At 41.9% G+C, this 12886-nt stretch overlaps 1 protein-coding gene across 1 annotated transcript in view; it reads right to left on the bottom strand.

Moving 5' to 3' along the window:
- Positions 1 to 11854, bottom strand: part of LOC127654675 (Krueppel-like factor 7) — a 55423-nt gene extending 43569 nt beyond the window's left edge. The window contains exon 1 of the mRNA XM_052141950.1: positions 11382 to 11854. Within this exon, the coding sequence (XP_051997910.1) occupies positions 11382 to 11483 (102 nt within the window). The 5' untranslated portion in view covers positions 11484 to 11854. The remainder of the gene's footprint in view (positions 1 to 11381) is intronic.
- Between the last annotated feature and the right edge of the window lie 1032 nt (positions 11855 to 12886).

Genomic DNA, 12886 nt, shown 5'->3' with positions numbered 1-12886 from the left:
CTTGGATATGCCTTATTCACATTCCCATCTGGACTGTGTCCGAGCAGGGAATTTCCAGAAGGCCAAACAGAGGCTAGAGAGCGTGTGGAAAAGTCAGCACCCCTCCCCTCCTCAGGAGCACTTGAATAAACATGAGAGACATCCTTCACCTCTTCACATGAATCCTTCCACTGCCTTCCACTCTCACACTTTCCTCTGTCTTGCTTCTCTCCATTTCTTTATCTCTACCGTGGCAGTATGCAGGGCTACTTAAAGCTGGTTAGGAATACACAAAATGCATTTATTTATTATTCATATGCCCTCCTGGTTTATGTAACATACTTTTGCAGAATACTGAGTAGTTCATTCTCAAACAGTGTTGAGGTACCATTTGCAAAAAGGAAGTATTGATTTCCAATTTTCTGTATTTTTGGGGTGTGTGAAAGAGATCATCAAGCTGTTAGCCTGAGTTTGTATGCGCGAGTGTGCACTTGCACTTAAAAATGGCTGGTTTCTCTTGGCCTGTTAATCAAATCCTTGAGTGGCTAAACTGCCTCTCCATTCAGACCAAGAGAGCTCATGCATAAAGATGCATTCCAAACACACATCTTTCTCTTGTCTTTTACTCTCTCTGACCATCCCTGTGCTGCTTCTCTACTTCATAGGTTGATAGATTCTTGAGAAGCAGGCAGACAAATGACCCTCACCGTCCCCATCATCCACCAGATCCTCAATCATGGCCCCAGAAAAGCTCTTGATCCCTAAATAACAAGACCACCTCCATCAGCAATCACTCGCAGGCATTTAGCACATTGCTCCCTGTCTGCAAACTGAAAGGGTGTCATGGTAAGTGGCTTTGAGAGAATGACCCAAATGCAGATTGGCAACAATGGTCTTTTATTTAAATAAACAGAAAACTCACGAGTTTGAATCCAGGGTGTGCTGAGTGACTCCAGCGAGGTCTCCTAAGCAACCAAATTGGCCCGGTTGCTAGGGAGGGTAGAGCCACATGGGTCCTTGTGGTCACTATAATGTGTGGTTCTCACTCTCGGTGGGCCGTGTGGGGAGGTGTGCTTGGATGCCGCAGAGAATAGCATGGGCCTCCAAGGGTGCTATGTCTCACCGTTAACAAACTCAACAAGCCACGTGATAAGATGTAGGGATAGCCGGTCTAAGACACTGAGGCAACTGAGATTCATCTTCAGCCACCTGGGTTGAGGCGAGTCACCACGAGGGCTTAGAGCGCTTTGGGAATTGGGCACATAAAAAATTATAATATTAATATAAATAAAAAATTAAACAGGCTGCAGCTGACCTGTTCTTCCTCCTCTGTTTACGGGTCATAGGAGGGCTGGGGATTGGCTTGTTGAGGGTGGGATGATTGTGCGGTCTGCCTGGGGAAACCCCTCCTGCACTCGAAAGATGGTCAACAAAGTCCCAAAAGCCCAAATGCCCTAGATTCTCCATCACCCCTTGACTGAGAGGTTGATCGAGGCAGATGTTATAAACCTCTTTCAGATCAGTCTCATCGTAGTCCAGTTCGTCCACTACAATTAAAAACTCACATGCAACGTCCCTCACGTCAGTTCCCTCTGACGGACATTGCGAAGGTGGATGAGATGAATCATGCACTGACGTTATTAAAAGTCAGTGAGGGGAGATGGAAAAAGGAAGATGCCCATTGGTCCAGAATTCAAATCAATGTCAAATCATGTTATTGTCACTCAAACATATACACAAGTGCAACAGTAAGTCTTGAGTGCAGTTCCAAGCAACAAATCAATCAAGACAGTGATGAGATATATACCAATTTACAATAAACATCAGATTTACACAACACAATTTACTAACCTAATATAAACATAATTACTCACAACACAATATACAAATAATAGTATACTATGTACAGTATGCAATACACACAATATAGAATACACAACATACAATAAATAATAATATATCAATAATAATAAAGTCAGTTTATAGTCAGTTGACAGAGTGTTAAGATGAATCTAATTTATGACAGTCCAGTGTGAGATTATTAAAGTGCGGTGCTGATATATGTTGAACAGGAGCAATCAAGAGTACAAAAGTCTGATTGCTTGGGGGAAGAAGCTGTCATGTAGTCGGCTGGTGCAGGTCCTGATGCTGCGATACCGCCTGCCTGATGGTAGCAGTGAGAACAGCCCATGACTCGGGTGTCTGGAGTTTCTCATGATCCTTCGAGCTTTTTTCACACACCGCCTGTTATATATGTTCTGGAGGGAGGGAAGCTCACCTCCGATGATGTGTCTGGCAGTTCGCAGGTCTTTGCGGTTGTGGGCGGTGCTATTGCCGTACCAGGCGGTGATGCAGCCAGTCAGGTTGCTCTCTATAGTGCTGGTGTAGAACAGTGTGAGGATGTGGTGGTTCATTCCAAACTTCCTCAGCCGTCTCAGGAAGAAGAGGCGCTGGTGAGCCTTCTTCACAACGGCCTCAGTGTGGACGGACCATGTGAGTTCTTCAGTGATGTGGACACCGAGGAACTTGAAGCTGCTGACTCTCTCCACCGGTGCTCCATTGATGGTGATGGGGCTGTGTTCTCCGTCTTTCTTCCTGAAGTCCACTACAAGCGTTTTACTGACGTTGAGGGAGAGGTTGTGCTCCTGACACCAGCGTGTCAGAGTGTGCACCTCCTCTCTGTAGGCTCTTTCATCATTGTCAGTGATCAGACCTACCACCGTCGTATCGTCAGCAAACTTGATGATGGCATTGGAGCTATGTGTTGCCACACAGTCATGTGTGTATAGTGAATACAGGAGTGGGCTGAGAACACAGCCCTGTGGGGCTCCAGTGTTGAGGGTCAGTGATGAGGAGGTGTTGCTGCCCATTCTAACCATCTGACGTCTGCCTGACAGGAAGTCCAAGATCCAGCTGCACATCGAGCTGTTCACCTCAAGCTTAGAGGGCACCATGGTGTTGAATGCTGATACGGGAGTTCTCTCTGTGGAGGAGATGTTGTTTTCCTCAAAACGAGCGTAAAATGTGTTTAGCTCATCCGGAAGAGAGGAGGTGGTGTTCACAGCGGAGCCATTAGTTGCTTTGAAGTCTGTGATTGTTAATTCCCTGCCACATACTTCTCATGTCGGTGGTGTTGAACTGTGCTTCCACTTTGTTTTTGTATTGTTGTTTGGCTGCTTTGATTGTTTTGTGGGGAGAATAACTGGTATGTTTATATTCCTCAGTGTTCCCAGAATTAAAAGTGTAGGTCCGTGCATTAAGTGCTGCACAATGTCATGTTATGTGTCATGGTACGTGGTGTTGAAAGAAGGGTTAGGGTTAGGGTTAGAGACAAGAGAATGCATGGCAACACCAACAAGGCGATGCCAGGCACTCTCATACTAGACAAAACCTGAGTGTACACCGTGAAGCAAATACCATGCGATGCATGTAACAGGCGACAAAACGAGATGGGATATCTGTTCAATAAAGACAATAAAAACACAACCAAAAGAAGTGGCTGAACCCTGACAAAGGGTGGATGAGGGTAGGTCTATTTTTGGATTGTATGGTGTATCAGTGGCATTCTGTGAATCAAATACACCCTATGAATCATCTGCAGTTCTTCAGGCAGTATACAGTATGTGACCACATGTTTCCTTGTGCCCCCAGCTATATATTGTAGGTGACAATTTTAGGTTAACAACAAACAAGCTCAGTGAAGATAAGCATGACACATAAGTGCTTCAGTGCTTGTGTGGCCTGTTTGTACTTCCGATTAAGAGCAAGATCACTTTCAGTGCTGATGATGTGAACTCTGAATTCAGAATTAGGACTGGCCCCCTTCTGCTTTGCAGGAAATGGGCAGGGAGTTTAACATCATCAGTGAATATTTATGCAAAAGCCTTGGCAAATCAGCGTTTCTCTTCCCACCATACAGTACATTTTCATGTATGATGTCATTATTAATGTTTTGGGGGTGGCTGGTCAGGGACATATAAGTCAGGAACTTGAGTGAAACTACACTGATTTCTTTAAATGCTTAATATTCAACTACTCCAGCTTATAAGTCTGGTATATTTCCTTTATACGTACATTCTTCACTATTGCAACTCTTGTTATCATACTTGGTTCCTCACTTCTTTTAAATTACCTGCTAGGTTTACATAAGTATTCTGATGATTTCTTCTCTCATAACATTTTAAAGGGAGATATTGTAACACAAAAAACATCCCATAATACCACTAATTAAAAACAAAAAACATATAAAGGCAAAGAGTGTTTGTTTAAATATGACATTATATATGAAAATGCATTTTTAGAGATTTTTTCAGCACTTTGTTCTGTTTGTTTTCTCTGGAGATGCCAATTATCCTCAGTTTTTCATTTCACAAACCTTTGTTTGACTGTTCAAAATCCTACCAACTGTCAGTTTGATGTCATCTTTGATCTACCTCTAGCACACAGAATAAATTATAGTGCAATTGCCAAATATCATGGTGAAATATATTTGGTAAACATAGCACATAGTGTATAAGACTGCGCTTCAGATGCTAATGATCTTGTGAAAGTCGTTTCACTTAAAAACGGATAATACCTAAAATCTCTGAATTATAATTGAGATGTGAATTGCCTTGTTTCCTCTATTTTTGTCACAGCTAGTTATCAGGTTGCCCAGACCTGTCGTGTAAGCTTGTGTTTACAGCTGTTTTAAACAAAGAGATGGAATTCTACATGTCAACATAAAATTGCTGGCTTGTATCAGAAGCAGCCTGTGCAAACGCTGTAGTCTGAGCCTTACTCAAACGTAACAGCAGAGTGTGACTGAAAGGTCCCAACTTCAAAGAGAGACCTGATTCAGCCCTATACATGAAAGACCCTGCTGCACCTCACTACTGCCTAATTACTGTCAGCTGACTGGGGGCTGACTGATCCGCCGTGTCTGGGGCTCCGATAGAGGAACTCAGCATTGCTTTTGCTGCAGTTACTGGCTTTCAACCAATGTGCAAGCCACATTCAATCTGAATCAAAAGAAGGGAATAAGTAGGTGGGGAGATAAATAGACACTTCTTTTGTAATCTCAGACGATGACTTAACAGTTATTCAAACTGTCCAGAAAATCCAGACAGTGCTTTATTTTGATCTGTCCTGTCACTACACTACACAAAAAATAAGTTTGGAATAGACTCAATATCATATGACATTTTGGTTCTGGAGATGTATTTTGTATCTGAAAACAGGTAAGAATGTTTACATATTTTTACTGTGAAACAAGACAAAAATACTGAGTAAAATTTTTTTTTTTTGTGTAACAGGAAATAACCAGAACAATGGGCTTGTTTATGATGTCACATTGATACCAACATACCATAGGATTGACTCGTGTGTTGCCTGTACACTGATCCCTGCCATTGTACAGGTCGATCAATGATCCAAAAGGAACCAAACAGCTTACAAGAGGTCAAGAAAGTTGTAAAAAGTTCAAATAAATTGTAACTCACTAATAGGATTAGAAAGAGTGACAAGCACTTTCCATTGTGGGTCAACAGTATATAGCACTGCCATTGTGACTAATGGAGTCTGATTCAGCAGGGGCAATTAAGGTCAAAGCTAAAGGAGGGACAGGAGTTGTCAGTGTAATTAAGCCTCCACAGATGAACTGTATATATGGATAAGATAAAATTTGAGACCACTTATTTATCTTTTAAGTGGGAGGCCTTATTTTTTAACGCATGCCTGAGCATCAATATGTGCTGAGAATCCTGTTATCACTTCATAGAGGGCCCATTTGAGATAAAATGTCAAGGTGTTTCCTTCAATGTAAGGTCATCAAGTGAGGACACCACCACTGGAAAAAGTTTATAAAAAAAAAAAGCAGCACAAGGCTTTGAGGCAATACAAGGAACCATCTTTGCCCTTTTCCTAGTGTATGCCAAGTACCTTATGGCCCTTTTCCACTGCACATTACGGTTCGACTCGACTCTGCTCGCTTTACTTTTCTGAGCTTGCTTTTCCACAGCAGTTTAGTGCCGCCTCAACGTGAGTGGATTATAGTTGATCATCATAGTTGCTCCGCCTCTACTGCCGTGACATCATCTTAAATGCATCACAAACATTACTGACCATAAACAATAGCATGACCGCTAACTGTTAGCTGCTAGCTCATTGTGCTGCATAAAGCAGTTGTTGATGGTGATTTTACTCAAGTGTAACAGTTAAATTGGTCTGGTTGTTTTAGAAGCTTTCCAGTAGCTGCTCAACTAAGTAAAGTGAAGCTTTCAAGCGGAGTATAGAGTTAACGTAACAAAACGTCCCATCCTCCATCGTGGACTCCAACAACACTCTCCCTTCCATTGCTCGCCGGTCTATTGCCATAGATAGTGTCTATTTAGTCGAACCACTTCCACTTTCTTCTGTTTGAACCACTCTGGCTGTTGTGGTCCTTGATGGTTCAGTAGTAACTTTTCCCTACACTGTTGGGAGGTCCGGTGGTAGCGTGTGTGAGCAACAGCTGAGACACTTCCTGAAAGACTTTTTCGTTTCACGTTGTTTCGTTCGTTGCTAAATAGAGGAACGTCTGCACCTCGTTTATTGACCACGGCGTGGTTTTGAGCACAGCCATTTCTTTTTACAGTTTGAAAGTTGCGTGAACAAATGACACAGCTATCGCTGTTGATAACTTTAAAACTAGCGGGTTGATGTCGTGTGTCGCAAATCCAGTTACGCCAGTAGTGACGATTCTCTGACCAATCAGTGATCTGCAGGGTTTAGATTTAGTATTGGCTCGGCTCTCTTGGAACCTCGACCGAGGAGGTACTATCCACAGTGGAAAACCCCCAAAAAGCGAGCAGAGTTGAGTCGAGCTGTACCATGCAGTGGAAAAGCCCCATCAGTATAATATCTTGGTCTCTGAAATCATCTTGGTTAGGAATGCACCGATACCATTTTTTCTCTCCCGATCCAATTCCGATACCTGAACTCTCAGTATTGGCCGATACACATCCATGCGCCAATTCTGGTGTTGTTTTTTTCCTGATTGGGGTACTCTTTTATGTGTCGAGAAGCAAAAAAACATCTAATTACACATTATTTAATTATAAATAGAGAGAAAAAATAATTATTACAGAAAATATGTGTAGCCTGTTAAGAAAAAACATTTGAATAATAGTCTAATCAATAATGCTGCAGCAAAATTAACAGTAATTACAGTGAAAGTCTTCAGTATAAAAGAAGCCACTTCTCTTTTTTTCCAAATTGTATCTGAACCTCTTTTTTGTTAAAAAAACATCTTTTTTGTTTTTAATAATAATAATAATAATAATAATACAATAATAATAAATATGATTATTGTTAATAATAACAACAACAGTAATCATAATAAATAGCAATAAATATTAGAATTTTATTAAACAATAGTCATGTATTTCAGTCGCAATATTTTAACTTTAAAGCCCTAGGGCTTTTATTTTGACGGAACATTCTAGGGAAACGGTGATTGTAGAGTTTCTTTTTGTGGCCTAGTTCACAATAGTTTAATATACTTTTCATAAAAAATCTGGTGAATTGCTCGTCCGGATCCAATCTCAATGCATGTTATAAGTGAACAAACTACTGAGCATCTACATTTGAAAATCTCATGTTCATTTTGAGATTCACAAAGCTATCGAATGTCTTCAAGAGACTTGAAATAAAATACACAATTCATATGGACTACTTTAATCGTGCTTTTATGGTTCTTTTATGCCATTTTGTAGCTTGACTGTAACGACAATGACTAACACACAGTTTCGGATTTGGCTCGGGCTCATCGGACTGATACCTGATCTGGTTAAAAACACCAGTTATCATATAATGCATCCCTAATCATGGTGCTATTAACTCAGTGTTGAAACTTGGTAATGAAGTTTGCCCATCACCTTGGTTTCCAGGAGCTTCCCCAATCACAAAATGAGACCAAAGAAGGGGTTTGGGAATTCTCTGAGCTGTCAGAAGATATACTGTGAGAAAGCAGCTGTGTTCCACAGAGTATTACATAATGCACATTTCAGTGTTTGTGGCCAAGAGAAAGCTTGATTGCCTTCAGCTGGAGTGAGTTCAGTGTGGACAGTGAAGGAACACGATAAAGGATATAAAGAAAGCAAAAGCAGGCCAACTGCCTGGTCCACTGGCTGCATTGTGGAAATTAGAATGAAAGTAAAAGGGTAAGCTAGTGAGGGTGGTGGACTCCTGTGGTCAGGTGTGGAGCCTCCATGGGCTTTTGGAACACTAGGCAGACTCAATGGAAATATATTTTTAATGGTCTCATGTACATATACTGCTTCTACCCCAGCCTCCTCTTACCGACCAAACTATCCACGTCTTTGTTTCTCAAAGTTACTGAGCTGTGAAATGTAAAAACTCACAGCAGAGAATATGCAAGCAGTATGATTCATTATCTTGTCAAACTGGGCTTCTCTGGGACAGACCGGGATCAACATTTGAGAGCTGCACTGCCTTCGCCTAAGATCTCTCTGGGGCTTACACGACCCTGCTCAGATGTGTTCCAGTTCTACTGACTGTGATGTGTTTCCTGTGGGTCAGTCGTCTGCCCTCCAGCTGCCAGCATTGAGAGTACAAGTTTACTACATGTTACATTTGATTTCTCAACCCCTAATTATATTCAACAAAAACTATTGATAGAAAAACTTGAATGAAAACAAAAAGACAAGAGCACAGTAAGGACAGGTCTGCCAGGTTTGGTAGACACAGAAAGTGACCCATTTTCACTGTGGCCCAAAAAAAGCCCTCTCAGAGGACTACACACCAACAAAGGCCCATGTGGCACGCTAGCTTATGGAGGACAGATGGATAGATTGAGACAAACAGACTCAGCCCCCCGATCCGTTTCTTAGGTGATCCATGCTAATTGGCTAGGCTGCCTTGACTACCTCTAATGGTGTTGTTTACTGCATCAGTCTCATTTCCCAGGCCACTCCACCTGCTCTTCCAACCTCCAGTGAGGAGCTCTGAGAGTCGTAATGGGTGGTACTGCTCAAGGAAGGGGGGCAACAGGGGCTCTGCTGTTGCACAAACAGCCGCTCTTTGAATTAACCTCGCTTGTGGGTCACTGGCGAAATAATACCTCCCTTCTCTGCCCCAAGAAAGGTTGGCGAGCTGTGATTACAGCGTGCCGCCTGTTTTGTTTTTTCCTCTGTGTTCTCTTCTCAGGCTCTTATTGACAGTGAGAAATAGTATCTTTGTTCAAGTTGGGAGAGACAGTGCCAGCGTCTGTCGTCCCTTGTGGGGAATGGGTGCGGTGCAAGTTGGGCCCTGGAAAGACTTTATTGCGGTTTGACAGACATCCTCTCATCATCCCCAAGAACATCACCTCATTCACCCTCCCTTCTGCGGACCCTTCGCTCCATCCCTGGTCACAGCCTGAGCTCTGAAACTCAATTCGCCAATATCGCATCCATTAAGGGCTGATTCATGCTCCACTCGCAAGGGGCCGAACACAGCTATCCATCTTGTCTCCTGCTCAAATGGCGCTGTTTACCTTCCACTGTCAGATCTAGGGCTACTCTTTCAAACCATCCCAACCTGTAAAAGCATCACACTTCAACTATGACGTCACTCATGGAAAAAAGCTTATTTTTATTTGTATTCATTCACTCATTTTAATCATCTTCAACTTTCTTCTGAGCAAGGCCTTTTTTCTTTTTTTCAAAGCAATACTTACTTTCTTGCCATCAAGTCTGACTTTTATTGTTTCCCATTCCATGTGATTGTCCCCCTCCTCAACTGATGCTAGCTTAGACTGTCTGTTGTCTTTGCCAGTGGCATAAGAACACATCTGCAGGTTGCACAAGCTCACATAATGAGCTTATTTCTTTTCTATCATTCCAAGGCTAGTAAACCAATCTTACCTCTGTCTCAGAGTTTTACGTAAAAGAGTAGCAAGCAATCAAAAGTAAAATAACAAATAAAATGAAAGAACAGCTCTCTCACTTTCTCTTGGGTTTTCTCTCACACATGGCTAAATAAATGTAAAACAGCAGGCAAAACTGCAATTCAATGTGTACTTGGACTGCCAATTCTCCATAATGTCGTAAATGAACACCAGCTCAACCCATTGTCTGATATGACCAAGACGAATTAATTAAAACCAGAATTAGCAGATGAACCAGACCTATTGTTCAAAGCATTGAGATAATATCGCCAGACCTGCATTTTCCTTTTATAGGAGTGCCAATGTGCATGTATTTGCATTCTGACCAGATCATCTCTGTGTTGGGTTAGAAGTATCGGCTGGTGTTGGTCTGTTTCAGTTTCACACACTAGCGATAAATAATCACTGGCTGCATTTCCCTGCAGTTGAGCACATGGAATTGCAATGAGCTGAACACAGCCGGTGCGTCGCACATCTACTTACACAAGTAGGCCTACTTCTTATCCAAGCTCCCAAATCATAAATCTAGGCATTCATTTAAAGCATGTCCAAATCCCTATTATTTTAATCTCCAACTACAAAACCAGTTACTGTGCAACAACACGATTGATGGAATCTCCTTTGCTTTTATAAAGAACAACACTTAAAAACGTGATCCTGGCACAGGGACGTGTCAATGCGCGTCTGTTAAGAGAGAGACAGAGAGAGAGAGAATCTAGCCTACGATTTAAGTGTGCAAATAGCGCAGATAATGTAAAACATATCATAAACATGTAAAACACCATATTATCAGAGATTACTTTAACCCCTTTAAAAAACAGCAAATGTTTCACACATAAACGCACCAGCTTTGCTCAGAAGGAGAGATTGATTTTTTTGCATGCATCCTCCTCACGTCCACTCCGTCCTCACGCGCGAACCCTCGCGGTGGAGGTAATACATAATACATGAGGATCGGGGACTGCATATCGTCGGGTTGAAATCTGACAGATGCAAATGCATTATTTAATGACAAGTCGCTTATTGTTAGTCAAGCGCATGTTTTCTCTAACCAAATTATGTGCGCCTTAATAAATCACAAATTAGTTAATTATAAGAAGTGTAGCCTAAGCATACGCATGAATCATCTCTTGGTATGTAAATAAACACATCTGATGCTGTCATTGGTATTCTCTTTTCATTATTTAAAGCATATTATAAATTATTCATTTAAGTATAGAACAACAATTAAAAAACTGTTTTATGCACGCGCGTTGCTAATGACTTAAATTTGAAAGCTGAAAAAACTAAACTTGCATCACTGAGATGGTTGTAAGAGCCAGTAAGCGGCATCATTTGCAGAAGAAAGCCAGCGTGTTTATGCATCGCTCATCTGCGCGCGCTGTTAGTAAAGTTGTAAATGTCTCCATAAGATCCATGTGCGCACAAACACACGCCTTATTTATGAAATCTGCAGTGCAACTAACTAGCATGTACAAACTCTCACATCTCTCACCTGCTGCCAGTTCTCCTCCAGCGACGGCATCGCCGAGAAGTAGCCCGTGTCATGCACAAGCTGAAGTTCCTGAAAAATACTGTAATTCGCCAACACGTCCATGTTGATGCTCGCAAAAAAGAAAGCAACTTGCTTTGATCCCCAAGTGTGTGTGATTTTGCTTTCTTTCTTAGCCCACGGTCAAAAACAGAGAAAGCAAATGAATTCTTCAAATCTTCCGCGAAGTGTACTTTACAGTGGGTAATCTTAGAAATACAAGAGCGCAATAATAAAAAGGAAGGGGGGGAAATTGTTGTCACTTAATTGCAATCCCTGCGAGCTCTCAGATCCTCAGCCTGGGAGAGGGATGCAAACTCGGTGACATGAACTGTCCACCTATTTCCGCATTGCCCGATTGCTCTAACCCTTTTGCGCTATAAATTCCAGGTAGCCTTTCTCTTGAATGCCGCTGATCACCAAGCAAAGTTGCTGGATTCGCGCTGTCTCGCGAGCGAGAGGAAGCCGAGGGAGCTGAGGGGGGAGTGGCTTGTTGTCAATCAATTCCGTGCGTGACCATATAAGGCAAATAGAGTCGATGATCTCACTGGCGTGCAGGGAAGGCGGCGCTAAAACGGCCAAAGAGGAGGGTCCAAATAGGAATATTATAGCGCGATTGGCTCGTGACAGTTGTCAATCGGGTCGTAAATGGCTGTGAAAGGTGAGCTATTTTTAGAGAGCTATATAGCAGCGGCAGAGCGTTGGCGGCTCTCAGACTCATACAGCCGGACAGAACGCAACAAACAGAAGTGGAAGTTCAAGCGTTGCAGTTTGTAACGTGGAGTAATTCTGGGTCTGTATGAAGTCATAGCAGTTGGGAAGCAACATGAATGGTTACACCACACAGCCGTAAAAAAAGCCGTAATTCAGAAAAGAAGTCTTGTTTTCTTATGTCCTATAGGCTGCAGGCAAAAGCTTCAATAAAAGTCTGCGAAGATCCCAAATGTTCCACAAACGCTAGGATCATGGGGTTCACAGACATTACAGGATCAGGACTACTTTAACACTGTAATTCTGAAATAAGAGGCTTAGCACTTAGAAATAATAATTTTAGCACTTTTGATTGTGTTGCCAGTTGCCACAAAAAGAAGCATCTAGAATTGAAGTGTTTGAGCTGGCATTGATTTACTGGACTGATCTGGTTATTGTTGTGTAAAATGTAATTGACTTATTGGGATGTTTTTCACCCCTGTGTGGGAGCTAAAACCACATCAGCCAAAACCTTAAACAATCCAGGCAAATGTTTTTATATTACGGACAACCTGTGTAGGTGGTATACTAACACAAATCAATTATGAACTATGGATCCACCAGTTTAAATAATAAGCACACGGTTATGGGGGTTATTTCTAATGTTTTCTTGTCTTGTTATAATTGTTATTTTCCCCACAGAAGTCTCATTTCATTTACACCATTGATTATAAGAGTATGAGAATCACTGTAAAACCCAGCAAACAACACAGATAGCA

This window comes from Xyrauchen texanus, chromosome 14 (genome assembly GCF_025860055.1).
Source record: "Xyrauchen texanus isolate HMW12.3.18 chromosome 14, RBS_HiC_50CHRs, whole genome shotgun sequence".
NCBI lineage: Eukaryota > Metazoa > Chordata > Actinopteri > Cypriniformes > Catostomidae > Xyrauchen > Xyrauchen texanus.
Note: the sequence above shows the minus strand (reverse complement) of the source record. Positions and strands in the feature narration are given on the sequence as shown.